Source organism: Symphalangus syndactylus, chromosome 19 (assembly GCF_028878055.3).
Source record: "Symphalangus syndactylus isolate Jambi chromosome 19, NHGRI_mSymSyn1-v2.1_pri, whole genome shotgun sequence".
NCBI lineage: Eukaryota > Metazoa > Chordata > Mammalia > Primates > Hylobatidae > Symphalangus > Symphalangus syndactylus.
Genome location: NC_072434.2, coordinates 90,948,699 through 90,967,866, shown reverse-complemented (window position 1 = coordinate 90,967,866; position 19,168 = coordinate 90,948,699). Strand labels below are relative to the sequence as shown.

At 40.1% G+C, this 19,168-nt stretch overlaps 1 protein-coding gene across 2 annotated transcripts in view; it reads right to left on the bottom strand.

Annotated features, from left to right (window-relative positions):
• CNST (consortin, connexin sorting protein) overlaps nucleotides 1–19,168 on the bottom strand; it is a 116,781-nt gene that overhangs the window by 75,327 nt on the left and 22,286 nt on the right. For both annotated transcript variants that reach the window (XM_055234679.2, XM_063613503.1), the window contains exon 2: nucleotides 2,802–3,231. In XM_055234679.2, coding sequence (XP_055090654.1) covers nucleotides 2,802–3,180 — 379 coding nt within the window. In that variant the 5' untranslated portion in view covers nucleotides 3,181–3,231. The remainder of the gene's footprint in view (nucleotides 1–2,801; nucleotides 3,232–19,168) is intronic.

Below are 19,168 nucleotides of genomic sequence, written 5' to 3'. Positions count from 1 at the left end.
CACGAGGTCAGGAGATCGAGACCACGGTGAAACCCCGTCTCTACTAAAAAAATACAAAAAATTAGCAGGGCGTGGTGGCGGGCGCCTGTAGTCCCAGCTACTCGGAGAGGCTGAGGCAGGAGGATGGCGTGAACCCGGGAGGCGGAGCTTGCAGTGAGCCGAGATCGCGCCACTGCACTCCAGCCTGGGTGACAGAGCGAGACTCCGTCTCAAAAAAAAACAAACAAACAAACAAAAAAAACAAGTGTGAGCCACCAAGCCTGGCCTTTCTTACTCTCTTAAACTCACTTTCTATAAGATATAGAAAATAATGTTTAAAGTCAGCTGTTTAAAGACTATTCCTAGATTTTATAAATCACATGTTTCAAATGCATTAGGGGATAGTGACTCTAAACATATCTTCTCACAGTAGTATAAATACTAAATAACTTTAAATTATAAGCTGGGCCCACTGGTGTATGCCAGTAGTCCCAGGTACTCAAGAAGCTGAGATAAAAGGATCACTTGAACCCAGGAGTTTGAAACTAACCTGGGCAAGGTAGCATGATCCTGTCTCTAAAATAAATATAATAATAATATAATCACACCTAAGGAAAGTGGAATAAAGGCCATGGAAGGGAGGAGTAAAGGGACTCACAATCTTAAAGCTATGACTGACTCATAGATATGCAACTAAGTATCAGTTCTTAAAGACATCACAAGATGCCTGTAATCCCAACACTTTGGGAGGCCTAGGCAGGAGGATCACTTGAGGCCAGGAATTCAAGATCAGCCTGGTCAACAGTGCGAGATTCTTTATCCACAAAAATAAAAATAAAAGAAAAATTAGTCAGGCATGGTAGCACATGCCTGTTATCCCAGCTACTCCAGAGGCTGAGGTGGGAGAATTGCTTGTGCCTGGGAGGTCAACGCTGCAGAGAGCCATGGTCACACCACTGCACTTCAGCCTGGGTGACAGAGTGAAACCCTGTCTTGAAAATAAAATAAAATCACAAAATCAGATTGAGAGGTCTGGTGAATTTGCCCTTGAATGATAGTTATAGAATAAATTGATTTATATATACATAGTACTGTAAATATCCTCTGCTTATTAGATCTTTTAAGAAATGCTTTTGCTGGGCACAGTGGCTCACGCCTTTAATCCCAGCACTTTGGGAGGCAGAGGTTGGGCGGATCACGAGGTCAGGAGTTTGAGACCAGCCTGGCCAACATGGTGAAACCTTGTCTCTATTAAAAATACAAAAAAAATTAGCTGGGAGTGGTGGTGCACACCTGTAATCCCAGCTACTCAGGAGGCTGAGGCAGGAGAATCATCTGAGGCAGGAGAATTGCTTGACTCCAGGAGGCGGAGGTTGCAGTGAGCCAAGATTGCACCACTGCACTCCATACTGGGTGACAGAGTGAGACTCGCCTCAAAAAAAAAGAAAAAAAAAAAAAAGCTTTCATATCCCTGGTTAAAAATTATTTTAAGTCTACTAAGAAAAAGATACAGGGACATGAAAAGCCAAATTATGAGTTACATTAACCAGAAAGCCAGATTATGAATTCTATTAAAAAGTTTTCAAATTACTTTATTGAATATGGATTTTGTAGAAACTGAAAAGTTTTGTATTTTACTTCAAATTTTAAAAATACAAATAAAAAATACGATATAGACAGATATATTTCTAATTAACCAAAGAAGAGAACAGAAGATGAAGAGACATTCTACTTAGTTCACTAGAGTCTGATGTAAAATCTGTTGGCTTGGGTAAAGTGGTACTACACTAGGGAACCCAGTCTAGGGCATACCAAAACTTTCTAGTCCCACATGTTTCTGATAAAAAAAATAACCAGAGGCTGCCTTTTCCCAAGGGGGCCCTGTGATTCAGGCCAAAAATTCCATAGCTCTAAACTTCAACTGCCAAACTGCATACCAAACGAGAAATACTCTGAATTACTTTTTAACCAAAGTGATCCAGATAATTAGAACCAGATGTCTTATTCAACATTACATATTAAATTGTATATTAATATATGTTCATGTATTTTATTTACCTGCTGAATGAGATGGAAAGATCTATAAAGAGGTCATAGTAGCATCTAAACTCACAGGTTAGGGATTAAAGCCACAGGAATGACAGAAGGCAATTTTTAAGGTTGATATTGGTAGAAAATGGTCTAATTTATAAAGGAGGGAGACTGCATATATTTAAAGTACCTAATGTGAAAACATGTACAAAGGATGTCAATTTCAGCACTTTTTTTTTTTTTTTGAGACGAAGTCTCACTCTGTAGCCAGGCTGGAGTGCAGTGGTATGATCTCGGCTTACTGCAACCTCCACCTCCCAGGTTCAGGTGATTCTCCTGCCTCAGCCTCCAGAGTAGCTGGGATTACAGGTACATGCCACTGCACCCAGCTCATTTTTTATATTTTTAGTAGAGATGGGGTTTCACCATGTTGGCCAGGCTGGTCTTGAACTCCCGACCTCAGGTAATTCACCCACCTCGGCCTCCCAAAGTGCTAATTACAGGCGTGAGCCACCGCACCCAGCCTCAGCACTGCTTATGATAGTAAAAGACTGGGAAGGGCCATAAGGAAGTGATTAAATAAATTGTGTTACACCCATACGGTGGAACAGTGTGGAGACATATCACACTGGAATATCATGCAGTTGCATCTACTTGTGCTATGGTGGAACTAGCTCCAGAATATCGTAAGAAAAGAAGCAAGATGCAGGACAGTAAACACAGTATGGGAGGGGAAGGAGGTTTATTTTTAATTAATTAAAGAAGAGGATAAATACTATTTAAAAAAATACCTGGTGGTATCTTCTTAGCAGTCCCTTTTTTGCTTCTTGGACTTCTTTTTCCAGGTATTTTTTTGTCCTTTCCCAACAAGGCCTGTTCATCTCTGGAGGCTTCACAAAGGGTGTTTTCCGAGTTCTCACCTGCAGCCACCTGGCAGCTCAATGTGCAGCTTTCATTATTATTGAGACTGTCCTGCTCAGACACTTGGGGCTTTCCCATTGCACTGTCACTGCTGGTCAGATGCTCATGCCCGTCCCCGTCAAGCTGATTTTCATTTTCATCTGATGCAGAAGGCAGGCAGGTCACACTCCTTTCCACGTTGTCACCAGGATGACATCCATCTTGTGGTTCTATTTGCAGATTATATGTAGGAGTATCGCTGTCATCCATTAGAGCATCCTTTGCTGAACCATTTAAAGTTACATTAAAGACCTTTCATGTCTACAATGACAAAAAGAAAAAAGCTACTTCATTTTCTAACCTTTGCAGATTCTCAGTGATCTTTGGGTTTCCCCATCTCTTAGGTTTCCTTGTAAATAGGGAAGAGAAGGAAATGACTTAAGTTCATTCCCTTTCACCATATGCAACCCAACCCCAAACTCAGCTAGTTCTCACGTGAATACTACAGGTGTCAAGCCTGTCTCCTCATGATGATCACCTGAGAGGCTGCCCAAATTCTATTCTAGACCATTACATCAGAATCTCTGAGGATGGAACCCAGGTACCACTATTTTTTAAGTTCTCTAGGTAAGTCTAATGTGCACCAGATTGGGACCACTGCCTGAATGAAATGACTAGTTAAATAGGTTATGTGCTGAAATTAGTCTCTTATGTTAATACCTGGACACTCAGCAGACAACTGAAAGCTAGTTGTATAAGTTCTTTTCTGGCTAAACAGCAGCAATATTTGGAAATGAAAATGTTTAAAGATTTTTTTAAAAATAACCTAGAAAAAAGTATGTGAGGGGAAGTTTGGGTAGCATATATTTATACTATCGTTATATCTTTTATTTCCTAAAAATAAGCCCTGGAAGGTACCTTAGAGTTGTCATCAAAATCCTTTTGAACACTTAAAAAAAAAAAAAAGGCCATCGTTAACTCTAGGCTACTCTTAGTGTAGAACTGGAAGAAATGCTAAATCTGCTTGACGGATACCACTAATATTTTTAAAATTTACAAAACAAACTGCAAGCCCTTTATCAGTCATCATTTCCTCTTCTTATCTACAAGTGTATTACATTTTAAGAAAAATGATAGGTATGAAAGAAATATTCCAGCAATTCTGGAAAAAAACCTCAGCGAGAGGACTTCTAAAGATTCTTCAACTTAACGAGTAGAAATGCTTAATCTTTAGAAACGTATATAAAGTACAGTCTTTAAAAACATGAAAAGTACAAGATAAAATATTCACCCTATACCATTAAGGAAGGAGACCACCACTTCTCCTGCTGCCCTCCTCCTCTCTCCCACTTTTGCCTAGTTTATAAGACAGGAGAAAAGTTGGAAAGAAACAGAAGTAAGATAAACAGCCAGATGACCTTGGCACCACCACCCGGCCCTGGTGGTTAAAATAATAATAATAATATTAACCCCTGCCCTAAACTACTTGTGTTACCTGTAAATCCCAGACATTGTATGAGGAAGCCCTGCAAAACTTTCTGTTCTGTTAGCTGATGCATGTAGCCCCCAGTCACGTTCCCCACGCTTGCTCGATCTATCACAACCCTTTCATGTGGACCCCTTAGAGTTGTAAGCCCTTAAAAGGGCCAAGAATTTCTTTTTCAGGGAGCTCAGCTCTTAAGATGCAAGTCTGCCGAAGCTCCCAGCCGAATAAAGCCTCCTTCCTTCTTTAATCTGGTGTCTGAGGAGTTTTGTCTGTGGCTCGTCCTGCTACACCATCATATATTTTCAGCATATTTTGCAACTGGAATATTTTATTTAAAGATAAAAGTATTGTTTGGCAAATACTAAAATATCTAAATCTGGCTGGTATTATTTTCCTTAAAATATATACTACCTATCTCTACTGATCTGTGAAACTGGTAACATCCTCAGCTGTTTCCCATTTATGTAATTAAGAGGTATTTTAACACGTATTTGCAACTGAAAGCATAAGGTTTTACTTTTACCTTCAAGAGACATGGAGGTCACATGCCAAGGGGGGATGGTGGAACTAGAAAGCGTTATATAGAGAGCCCAAAACAGTAACAGTCACCTCTTGCTGAGGCTCTATCATGCAACAGAAACTGTGCCAGGGACCAGGTACAGTGGCTCACACCTATAATTCCAACACTTTGGGAGGACAGGGTTGGAGGATAATTTGAGTCCAGAAGTTTGGGACCAGCCTGGGCAACACAGTGAGACCCTGTCTCTCTCTATATAAACTTTCATAAATTAGCTGGATGTGGTAATGCGCACCCACAGTCCCAGCTACTCAGGGGGCTGAGGTGGCAGGATCGATTGAGCTCAGGAGGTGGAGGGTGCAGTGAGCCAAATGAGCCACGATCGTGTCGCTGCACTCCAGCCTGGATGACAGAGCCAGACCCTGTCTCAAAAGACAAAACAGAACAGAAGCTGTGCCAGGAACCTCATACCTTCTACCTTATTTCTAGTACTCAAAGCAAGCCTACATCATGGGTATTCACAGGGTTTTAGACGAAAAATCTGAAACTCAAAGAGGCAAAATAACTTAAAATCATATTCCTGGAAAGAAGTGGAACTGGAGCTGAAACCAGTTCCTCCTGACACTGGAACCCAGGTGGTACAGCATCATGGGTAAGAGTGCAGGCAGACCTAGGTTCAAGTTTGGCTCTGCCATTTAACAAGCTGTTTTTGCAACTTTAGTAAAGTTACTTAGCATCCACAAGCCTCAGTTTTCTCATCTGTAAAACTGAAGAACTGTAATACCTACCTCAAGGAGTCATTTTTGAAGCTTAGACAACACTGCTGGTAAAGCACTTAGTGGAGTATTTGGCCCACAGTAGATGCTCAATAAAAGTTATTACTTCCCAAATCTCACAGGTTGATACAAAGCACTGATAGGTTTACTCAGCTGAGTCCTTAGCCTTACTGCAGGTCCAGTAACAGCTTTTCCAGACATCCCAGAAATGATCAGGCTCCTAACGACAGACTGAAGCTAAGCAGCATCATTTGAGAAGGCTGAAGTATGAATTTATGATAGCGACATCTCATTCAGTTCCTGGAGTGTTTAATATCCATTCTCAGCACTCTGTTTCAGATGACTAAGAAACTTAGAAATTAGTCATTAAGACCTCTTGCTGTGGCTGGGCTTGGTGGCTCATGTCTGTTATTCCAGCACTTTGGGCGACAGAGGCCAGAGGAATGCCTGAGGCCAGGAGTTCAAGATCAGCCTGGGTAACATAGCGAGACCATGTCTCTTTAAGAAAAACTGAAAACCAAAAAATTGAAAGACTCTTTGGTAAGTATGAAGTTACATATCATATTTACAGCTTTGTTGAGTGTCATGTGCCAAGCCCTGACTTAAACTGTTTAGACTAACACTCCTATTCAATTCCTGCAATTACCCTAGCAGACAGGTAATTTTAGTGCCATTTTACTGATAAGAAGCCAAGACTCATATCTCATCAAGTCCTTCAGCTAGTAAGTTTAGAAATGGAATTTAGACCAGTTATAATCCTGATGCCATACTCTTAATCGTTCCAGTCTATGGACAATAGGGAGAGAATAACTTAAAGAATATTTCATTCCAGCTATGGTATGCCCCAATTAGGGATCCACCCTACAGCAGAGGACACAAATCTAATAACCAATAAGTTCAAGTTCCTAGAAGTGCTTCTCTCTTTCCCTGGGAAGTACTGGATCCACACAGTACATCATTTCCTATATAGCTCAACTTCTGTTGGAAACTTTCTTAAGCGGGTGGGTGCAGGAAGGATATACTATTTAAGTAAAGTCGCTATTACCAGTAAAGTACATATCCCTTTCTTTGGGCCTCAAGACATTTTGCCTGCAATTCTTGTGATGACATAATTCAACTCATAAGATAATTTTATAAAATGTTTTCTAATATTGACTTTCATGCTCTTTCCAAGGTGTGAATATGCTGTAGTTTAAGAAATAGGATACCTGGCCAGGCACAGTGGCTCATGCCTGTAATCCCAGCACTTTGAGATGCGAGACAGGTAGATCACTTGAGGGTCAGGAGTTTGAGACCAGCCTGGCCAACATGGTGAAACTCCATTTCTACTAAAAATACAAAAATTAGCCAGGCGTGGTGGCGCATGCCTGTAGTCCCAGCTACTAGGGAGGCTGAATCAGAAGAATCACTTGAACCTGAGGGGTGGAGGTTGAGTGAGCTGAGACTACACCATTGCATGCCAGCCTGGGTGACAGAACGAGACTTTGTGAAAGAAAAGAAAAGAGAAGAGAAGAGAAAGGAAAAAAGGAAGAAAAAAGAAAAAAGGAAAGGAAAGGAAAGGAAGGAAGGAGACAGAGAAAGGAAAGGGAAAGGAAAGGAAATGAAAGGAAAGGAAAAGAAAAGAAAAGAGAAAAGGAAAGGGAAGGAGGGGGAGGGAGGGGAGGGGAAGGGAAGGGAAGGGAAGGGGAGGGAAAAAATAGATTCCTAACAATGCATCAAGGTCTGGCTCAAAAGTCACTTACCCTAGTTTGCCTTCCCTGACTTCTCCATCACAAAGACCCACACATAATGTACAACAGCACTGTTGTCATTCACAGTCCTTCCCAAATATGGCTCTGCACTCTGTATTTTTGCATATATGTCAACTAGACTTAAGCCATTTGAATACTCATAACCCAGGCATAGATAATTTTCATTCTTTGCAATATTTAGCCCTGGGCCTTGTACTTACTAGATTCATGAAAGAGTAAGGAAACAATTTTCTACTGTTTCTCTCTGAAAGGGAGAAAGTCAGACACACGGACTCCCATCTGCATCCCTGCCCCTACTCTGAGAGGCAAAGGGACCTCTTCTGTCTGCATCCCTAACACATTTCAATACAAATGCCTTAATTTAAGCAATAAGATAAACTTCCTAATGGGATTTCTAATCAGTATAGTCTTACTGCTTTTGGAAACAGTTATAAATTAAATGTTTGTTTTTGTCTCTTCTTCTTCCTTAATGCTACAGGAATAGCATTTCAACAGGCTGATCTTCTGGTATACCTAGTATCTCACTACAAAGCACTTGGGCAAGAGAAAATTCACAAGGAGAAAGATGCCCAGTTAATACACAGTATTTCAAAATATGTGCTAATAGCGTGTGGTACCTGTGGGTTATTAGTTGAGACTGCATTCAAACTTATTTGCTGTATCTAAACAGTAAAGCTATTTTGCAGTAATCCCTATGTCTATACAAATCCTCACAAAAGAAACAGTGACATGCCACAATCACTGCTACAGCACTGATTGTGGCATATTTCGTCTTTTAAAAGCACCACAGCGAGTGCTGCCCAAGATTCCAGACTCTTGTCGCAAAAAAGCATTCCAAACGTGTACACTGTATAAAAATCATTTGATGCGTTGACTCTCTACAGCTTAAGAATTTCAAACAAACATATTAAAGCGAGGCTTATACAAAACATGAGAACCCCAAAACTTTAAGGAAGAAACATTAAATAAAAGAATAATTTAAAGTAACAGGCTAAGAAAAAAAAAAACCCTGGCCGGGCGCGGTGGCTCATGCCTGTAATCCCAGCACTTTGGGAGGCCGAGGCAGGCGGATCACGAGGTCAGGAGATCGAGACCATCCTGGCTAACACGGTGAAACCCCGTCTCTACTAAAAACATAAAAAACAAAAAAAAAATTAGCCGGGCGTGGTGGCGGGCGCCTGTGGTCCCAGCTACTAGGGAGGCTGAGGCAGGAGAATGGCGTGAGCCCGGGAGGTGGAGCTTGCTGTGAGCCGAGACTGCGCCACTGCACTCTAGCCTGGGTGACAGAGCAAGACTCCGTCTCAAAAAAAAAAAAAAGAAAAAAGAAAAAAATCTCCATTTTACCAAAAGCATATCTCAATTCTGGGTAGGATTTGACTTCATTTTCTATGCATCTTAATGGATGTCCAATGAAATTAAACATTATGTGTTACTAAAATATTTAAAAATAATTTATGGGAATACATAGTGAAATATGTAATATTATTTCATTGAAATGCTTTAAGAAGACTATGGGTGTCATTTTTCTGTATTTCATACAAATCAGATAAATACTATACTTTTACTTTTGAAGCCAAGATCCTTCTGAAGAATAAAGATTCAAGCCCAAATTTAAATTTGATTTATAGTCAAATAAACATTTAAAGGAACAGTCACCAAACTAATAATGCAGTTTATTAACACAAAGTTCAAATTTGTCTGTCCTAGCCAATTCAGAACTGAGGAAGAAAGTGACCACATCCAAGGCCAGGTGTGGTGGCTCATGCCTATAATCCTGGCGCTTTGGGAGGCGGAGGCAGGCGCATCACCTGAGGTCAGAAGTTCGAGACCAGCCTGGCCAACACGGTGAAGCCTCATGTCTCCTAAAAAAATACAAAAATTAGCTGGGCATGGTGGTGGGCGCCTGTAATCCCAGGTAATTGGGAGGCTGAGGCAGGAGAATAGCTTGAACCCGGGAGGCAGAGGTTGCAATGAGCCAAGATCTCGCCACTGCACTCCAGCCTCGGTGACAGAGCAAGACCCTGTCTCAAAAAAGAAAGTGACCACATCCATATTATTCTGTTTATCATGGACATTCCATACCACTTTACATTTATTTTTACCACTTTACTCATTAGATATGTTCCAATATCACTTATATCTCATTGCTAAAAATCTATAGTTTTCTTCTCTGATTAACACTTTGTTTAAACAAATATACCCTTAGGCAATATTTAGCATACCAGCAATCAAAAGTATGCCTCAGAGGGATGATGGTCAAAAACTGTGACACACAATAAAAAATTCATTTTTCATTGAGCTCCTGAACACACAAAATACATACATTTATGCAGCTAAAACTTAACGCAGGTGAATCACTCTGATATGTTCTTCATTCCATTCAATACAATTTCATATATTTTAAAAATGCTGATCAAGATCCACTAGGTTGATTTCATATCCCACTGATGAGTGTTGAGCACAGCAATATGCCATAAGGCAGTTTCTAGGAATTAACAGTATCTCAGCCTGAGGACCCCCGAGTGAGGACCACAGAAGGTAGCAACGATCTCCAAACTGTTTTCTGAAAATAATGCAGATGATGTGGAATTTAGATACAACCTTCACTTAAAATGTCATTCTCATAATTTCAATGTAATAACGTCTGCTAGGCCAGGCATGGTGGCTCATCTGTAATTCAGCACTTTGGGAGGCCACGGCAGGTGGACTGTTTGAGCTCAGTTGTTCAAGACCAGACTGGGCAACACAGTGAGACCCCCACCTCTCCACTAAAAATAAAAATTAGCCAGGTGTGGCGATGTATGCCTAAAGTCCCTGCTACTTGGCTGAAGTGGGAAGATCACTTGAGCCTGGGATGTAGCAAGCTATGATCTCACCACTGCACTCTAACCTGGGCAACAGAGTAAGACTGTGTCCCAAAATAATAATAATTAGATCCCATTTGTCAATTTTGGCTTTGATCAGATAGTTGTAGATATGTGGCATCATTTCTGAGGGCTCTGTTCTGTTCCATTGGTCTATATCTCTGTTTTGGTACCAGTACCATGCTGTTTTGGTTACTGTAGCCTTGTAGTATAGTTTGAAGTCAGGTAGCGTGATGCCTCTAGCTTTGTTCTTTTGGCTTAGGATTGACTTGGCAATGCGGGCTCTTCTGCACAGCAAAAGAAACTACCATCAGAGTGAACACGCAACCTACAGAATGGGAGAAAATTTTTGCAACCTACTCATCGACAAAGGGCTAATATCCAGAATCTATAATGAACTCAAACAAATTTATAAGAAAAAAACAAACAACCCCATCAAAAAGTGGGCGAAGGATATGAACAGACACTTCTCAAAAGAAGACATTTATGCAGCCAAAAAACACATGAAAAAATGCTCATCATCACTGGCCATCAGAGAAATGCAAATCAAAACCACAATGAGTTACCATCTCACACCAGTTAGAATGGCCATCATTAAAAAGTCAGGAAACAACAGGGGCTGGAGAGGATGTGGAGAAACAGGAACACTTTTACACTGTTGGTGGGACTGTAAACTAGTTCAACCATTGTGGAAGTCAGTGTGGCGATTCCTCAGGGATCTAGAACTAGAAATATCATTTGACCCAGCCATCCCATTACTGGGTATATACCCAAAGGATTATAAATCATGCTGCTATAAAGACACATGCACACGTATGTTTATTGTGGCACTATTCACAATAGCAAAGACTTGGAACCAACCCAAATGTCCAACAATGATAGACTGGATTAAGAAAATGTGGCACATATACACCATGGAATACTATGCAGCCATAAAAAAAATGATGAGTTTGCTGGAAACCATCATTCTCAGCAAACCATCATTCTCAGCAAACCATCATTCTCAGCAAACTATCGCAAGGACAAAAAACCAAACACTGCATGTTCTCACTCGTAGGTGGGAACTGAACAATGAGAACACATGGACACAGGAAGGGGAACATCACACTCCGGGGACTGTTGTGGGGTGGGGGGAGGAGGGATAGCATTAGGAGATACACCTAATGTAAATGATGAGTTAATGGGTGCAGCACACCAACATGGCACATGGATACATATGTAACCAACCTGCACGTTGTGCACATGTACCCTAAAACTTAAAGTATAAGAATAATAAAATAAAATAAAATAATAATAATAATAATAATGATTCAGGGTTTCTTAGCTGATATCTTCAACTGTCAGCTCTATTCTATACCTATGCTATTCAAAATGGTAGCCACTAACCACACATGGCTATTGGGTACCTGAAATATGAACACACACTGAGGTACTCAATTTTTCATTTTTATAAATTTTAATAAATTAAAATTTTTAAATGGACATCAATTCAGTTACTGAAAAACTTAAGTATGTTTGGAATAACTTGGGTATGTGAATGTTTTTCATCTGTACATTTTATGAAATTGAAATGTAGTTCAAACATTTCCAATGAAAATTGTGTCTTGGCCGGGCACGGTGGCTCACGCTTGTAATCCCAGCACTTTGGGAGGCCGAGGCGGGCAGATCACGAGGTCAGGAGATCGAGACCACGGTGAAACCCTGTCTCTACTAAAAATACAAAAAATTAGCCGGGCGTGGTGGCGGGCGCCTGTAGTCCCAGCTACTTGGAGAGGCTGAGGCAGGAGAATGGCGTGAACCCGGGAGGCGGAGCTTGCAGTGAGCCGAGATCGCGCCACTGCACTCCAGCCTGGGCGACAGAGCGTGACTCCGTCTCAAAAAAAAAAAAAAAAAAAAAAAAAAAAGAAAATTGTGTCCAAATTAAGATGTGCTATATTTATAAAATACATACCATATTTCAATGACTTAGTTTGAATAAAATCGATATAAAAGAATTTATTAATTCTACATATTGATTGTATGTTGAAATAATACTTTAGATATATTGAATAAACTATTACTAAAATTAATTTATCCCTTTGAAAATTTTTAATGTGGTTACTAGACAACAAAATTATATATATGTCTCACATATTTCTATTGGACGATGCTGCTGTCTATGACATTGCCTTGACAGTGTCACAGTAGCCAAATATGGCTCATGGTGAATCACTCCATTCTGGATTTTTCCTTGCTAATACAAGTTATGCTATAGGTATTTCCTGGATATAGATATTCTTATTACTGTAATTAAACAAATGCAAATAGTTGTGGAAGGAAATAGATACTATTTAAAATTAATTTTTACCTCCTTATTTCCCATATTCACAATGTAAATCACTAGATCATGCTGTTCCTTTTTTTGTACTTCCCCATATTCACTTCATAAAAATTAAATAGCATTGTCATTAAAACTAGTAAAACAGCCTTTCAGTAATCATTCTAAATACTTAAATTGCTACATAATAGTACAGTACAAAAGTAAATCACATTGTTTTAATATTTCTTTAATAAGAATAAAAATATAATTTCATAAAGATTTAGTTCTTCATTTAGCAAAAAGAAAGGCCACAGAAGAGAAAATTTATGCTATAAGGTAGGCAAGAAGGATAAAAATGTGACAAAGTTACAAGGCACAAAAGGAAAAACAAGAATAAATGTGAAGATAATGATTCTAAGGGAAAAAAAATCAAATACAGATTTTCAGTTATGAAGAGAAAGCACTGTTAAAAATATGAAGAAATCAACTGAAACTATGTGACTCATATTCCCAAAAAAAACCTTGGGGCAGACAAAGTGAATGAAAGGAAGCATAATTTGTTTCATATTCCTCAATCCTGCCTTTCACAATGGGGCTTGGTTCAAGATCGCTTATGTATTTACAGGGCTTTTGAGTTTAAAATCCATTACATAAATGGAAATGACAGGTCAAAAGCCTCATTGTGGGTATACCCAAGCAGTACGAAGATAAAGAGTCATCTCCTCTTTTCCTTCTCTTATGCACAGATATATACAAGTTTTACATAAATAAACAAAAGAGAAGTAAACACATCCAAATTGTGCTTATTTGGTTTTAAATACCTCTTTGTTGTAAAAATGTACTGCAATCATACTTTTAAGCCACAACCAACAGAATCTAAGACTTGAAAATACTTTGGTTCAGACTATAGCCACCTTTTTTAAAACAAAAATCATGTTTACTGCCTGTATTAACTATACATCCTCATAGAAACTGTCTTACACTTTACTCATTAAACAGACACATAAAACTATACATTGTTTTAAAATATCAATTCTTGAAAATATAATGGCAAAAGCAAATAATTTATTAGAACCTTCTTTGAAGATGCCTGACAAAATAGCTTGCATTATCTGAATAAAATGCTGAGACTAAGTCGGGCACAGTGGTGTGCCTGTAGTGTCAGCTACTCAAGAGGCTGAGGTGAGAAGCTTGCTTCAGCCTGGGAGTTCCAGACCAGCCTGGGCAACATAGCAAGACTCCATCTCTTTAACAGTTATTGAAGATTTACTAAGTATCAGTGTTTTAAATTTGTTATATATATATAATTTAATCTTTATAAGTCCTATAAAGTAGTTCTAAAATTATTTCCATTTTTTACAGAAGTAAACAGCAATAGAAAGATTAAACACATAGGCCTCGGTCACACTGCTATTATGTAGCAAAGTCAGGATTCAATTTAGAATCTGATTCCAGAGCCTGTATCCTTAACCACTATAATCATTTTTAAATAACTTTCAAAAACCAGCTGTTTTCAGGTGTACATGTTGTAAATACCAAATTGCTACTTTAAGGAGCCCACAAAATGAACAATTTCCAATATCTTGAGATGTTTTTCAAATATGGAAAATGTAGAAAAATAGGTTACACAGCAAATAAATAAAACCCACCAATAAGACTCTTTATTTGCTGCATTCCTTTAATGTTATGAGTTCATTTCTTCAGGTTTATATGCTGGGCTATATAACCGCCCCACTAGAAATTATCATAAGATATCTGACATTCATCTTTGTGCATTTAGAAAAATTTCTACCAGGCAGGCTACAGGTACTTACTGAACCAACATCACGTTAAAAAAGAGGGACTAACATGCAAGAGTCTCCAAATTTCGGTGGTGTACTTATATTTATATATTATTATTATTTTTTTTTTTTTTTTTTTTTGAGACGGAGTCTTTCTCTGTCCCCCAGGCTGGAGTGCAGTGGCGCGATCTCGGCTCACCACAACCTCCACCTCCTGGGTTCACGCCATTCTCCTGCCTCAGCCTCCCGAGTAGCTGGGACCACAGGCGCCCGCCAACACGCCCGGCTAATTTTTTTTTGTATTTTTTAGTAGAGACGGAGTTTCACTGCGTTAGCCAGGATGGTCTCGATCTCCTGACCTCGTGATCCACCCGCCTCGGCCTCCCAAAGTGCTGGGATTACAGGCTTGAGCCACCGCGCCCGGCCCTATATATTATTTATATATCTCAGATATAGCTAAGATATATATGAGATACATAAGATATAGCTTGCATATATATCTTATATATATACAAAACATGTTATATATTTGATATCTCTTTGATATATATCTTTTATATATCTATATATCCTATTTATCTCATATATAGTTGATATAGATGAGATACATAAGATAGAGCTTGTATATGTATCTTATACATAGATATATATCAAAGATATATAGCTTTATATATAATATATACCAGATATATATAATAAAAGGTATATATTATATATACTATATAATAAACAAAGATACATATCAAAGATATACCATATATCTTTGCTTATAAGCATACTATCAGTAATATATATACACATACATACACACACACACACACACACATATATATCTCCCACTCTCCCGAGACATGGTCTCACTTTGTCCCCCAGGCTGGAGTGCAGTGGCAAGGTCATAGCTCAATGCAGCCTTGAACTTCTGGGCTCAAGCAATCCTCCCACCTTAGCCTCCCAAACAGCTGGGACTACAGGTGTGTGCCATCACATCCAGCTAATTTTTTAATTTTTTGTAGAAACAGAATCTCACTATGCCCAGGCTGGTCTCAAACTCTTGGCCTCAAGTGATCCTGCCACCTCAGCCTCCCAAAGTGCCAGGATTACAGATGTATGCCACCACGCCCAGCGTAGGCAAAGAAACTGATCATGAGTATACCCACTGTAGGTATATCTGTTCATAAATCATATGCACTTATGCTATATACATATATATATGTGTGTGTGTGTATATATATATATACATATATATATATTTTTTTTTTTTTTTTTGAGACAGAGTCTCTGTTGCCCAGGCTGGAATGCAGTGGTGTGATCTTGGCTCACTGCAACCTCTGCCTCCCAATTCAAGTGATTCTGCTGCCTCAGCCACCTGAGTAGCTGGGATTACAGGCATGCACCACCACGCCCGGCTAATTTTTGTATTTTTAGTAGAGGCAGGGTTTCACCATGTTGGCCAGGCTGATCTCGAACTCCTGACCTCAAGTGATTTGCCTGCCTCGGCCTCCCAAACTGCCGGGATTACAGATGTGAGCCAGCACCTGGCTCCGTCATTTTAAACATGTGCAAAAACAAACATAAGAAAGCATGTACTTCTGGCAAGGGCAGACTGGCTCATTTCAGACAAAACCCTCCTGCTGATAACTAGAAAAGCTGGCGGAAAGCTTCAGTCTGGAAGCCGGAAAAGCTGAGCAGAGTGTTGAGTAGGCTCACAGAGCTGGAGGAGAAACCAGAGTTCGAGGTCTTCCAAGAAGAGGGGACCACAGGCCTTGCGGTGGGACCTAAAAGTGATACTCCCCAGAAGAAAAGGCAAGCCTGAAATACATCGGTGCTCACAGGGACTAAGGCCCAGCAGAATCAATCATCTCATCTCTGGTTGAATTAAGGTGATCTGTTCTAACCTGTTGCCTGCCAGAAACTAAAGTCAATCCTCTCTGCAAGAAAAATCCAACAAAGGCTGATTATTTCCACAACTTTTCATATGTAATATTCAGTATATAATCCAAAACAACCAGGCATACAAGAGATCACATCTTGATTTAAAGAAGAAAACTGGGGGAAAAATCAGCAGAAACAGACTCATAGGAGATCCATATACTGGAGGCGGGGAGGGAGTGGTATGTTGGGAACAAGGAGTTGGGGAGCATATAGAAGGTTTAAAATAGCCAGTGTGGGGAACTGAACAGTAACTGTCCTGGCAACTGTGGAGGACTGCGGGGCTGCCAGGAAGGTCTACTGAGATGAGTTCCATTACACATTCCGTCTCCATTCGACTTGGTTTCATACACTGTCTTCAAATCAATCTCATCATGCAAATCATCCACAGTCTAGCTAAAAGAATCCTATACCTTAATCTTCTACTTGAGTACAAAGTATCAGTAAGACTGATACCTACACTGGAATTTTTTTCATCATAATGGAAAGACCAGGTTTCTTCAGTCTATCTCGACACCAGTTTTCATGTGTGCTCCTTCTTTATTCTTGACTGCACCGCCATTCTTCTTCCCACTTTGTGTGGACATCTGAAAGCATTTTTTGAAACTCTTGCCTCTGGTTTATTTCACTTAAAGAAAATTAATTCTTAAAATGTTGACTTATATAAGTTAATTTGAAATTTCATATTATTTCTTAGCAATTTCGGATTCTTCTAACGTAGATACATGACTGAATTCTTATACCTATACAAGAAAGCCAACATATGTGGCTGGGCATGGTGGTTTAGCACTCTGTGGGAATCGCTCGAGACCAGGGATTTAAGACCAGCCTGGGCCTTAAAGCGAGACCCCATCTCTACAGACAATCTAAAATATTAGCTGAGCATGGTGGCGTGTGCCTGTGGTCCTAGCTGCTCAGGAAGCTGCGGCGGGAGGACTGCTTGAGCCCAGCAGTTCAAGGCAGCAGTGAGATATGACCATCCCTTCCCTCCAGCCTGGGAAACACAGCAAGACCTTGCCTCTTAAAAAGAAAAAGAAAGTATAGTTACAGACAAATTCACATATATTTTCTTCCGCCATCCTCACTGTCTACTTTTTCTTATCTTGAAAAATTGTGATATAATGTTGCCCCTTGCATGGGAACACGATGCTCCTGCCCCACATTCAGAGGAACACTGGTTTTAAACCCCTTAGGCAATACAAGTGCTAATTCTTCCTCTTACCCAGTGCTCTTTGTAAACAAAAGCCACTTGGCCAGCATTCAAGGTTACTATGAGGACAAGAAACAAAGCAAATAAGTCTCCACATGAGACTGAACTCTGACCTCAGAGGTTGAGCGCTTTAACTAAACTTCACCAGCCTTCAGGGTAATCAATTTTGAGTGTCTACAACAAACAAGATCCACATACTAAATACAATGGGGCAAGAGAGAGACAGATGAGACACAACATGCCCTGAGGACTATATATTCTAAAAGTGGCTAATAAAAATACAAGAGCTGATACCTCTAGCAGGTAATGAATTATACGCTATGTCTATAAACCCTGCCCTAACATTCCTCTTCTCTCAAAAAAACTTTGCTACAAAGAATGTGATCAATGACAGGCAATTTCTTTGAGAGTCAGAGGAATGAAGGTTACTTTTATTGCGGAGAGGTGTAATGCATGAATATTTAAGAATATCCAATTCCATTACAGAAAATCAAAGATACAAATAAAAGAGATGAAAATAAGTGCAGAGCAAACAGCGTGAGAAGTTAGACAGAGAGAAAGTAAACAGGGCATCCATATGGTAAACACAGGAAGGAATGAAAGCACTCATAACCACCAAATATTCACGAGACCAGAGGAGACATAAAATACCCATGAAGGTACTGATATTCATGAGGCATTAAATCAGCCAATCCAATTGGTAGTATCCATTTCTACACCTACATGCCCCCTGCCGAAGAAACGCAGATGAAATCCACAGCTGCTCACCATGCTAACGGGCGGACAACAGGGTCAGGGAGGTCCCTGCGTTTCTCGGATAGGGCGAATGAGTGCTGGCCCCAGGCACCTTCAATCTGCTGAGCTGCCTTGTTCATCTTCAGCCGTGGTCTGGAGGAAATATTGATATAGCAGAGAACACTGGACAAGAGAACATTGTAACCCAGCTCTGAGATGGTGTGTTCCCTCCATTCTACTCATACCTGAGGTGCATGGAGAGGCAATCTCAAGAGAAGAAATAAACAGGACCAAATAAAAAGGTGAGGAAGTACAGAATGAACAGCGAATAGTCAGACTTTGGAATAAGAGTGCTGAAGTAAAGCAGTGAGTGACGAACCTGATAAACGGAGGTGGGGCCAGAGCCTAATATAGGAATTTAGACCAGTGCTTTTCAGACTATCTGTTGTGAAAGACCATCTTTTTTCCCCTAGTGTGCCATGAACCAATTACTAGGGGGTAAAGGGGAGGAGGATACAAAACATAAGCCCAGCCACGCTCAGTGGCTCATGCCCGTAATTCCAGCTACTAGGGAGGCTGAGGCAGGAAAATCACTTGAACCTGGGAGGCGGAGGTTGCAGTCAGCCGGGATCACGCCACTGCACTCCAGGCTGGGAAACAGGGACTCCATCTCAAAAAAAAAAAAAGAGCATGGAGGTGGAGTTCACAGTTTGCAGGACTGAGTAGATGTGGAAGGTAAAAGACAGTTATGAATCCACCTCCAGGTACAGGCTCCTCTATGCTGATAACTGTCAGTAACAGATGGTGAGAGATAGAATACAGTGAGAAGGCAGAGGAAAGAAAAACAGCAACAGCAAAGTCGTGTTTAACTTCGTTTTTTGATTTGTGTGTGAAGGGCCAGTAAATCTGA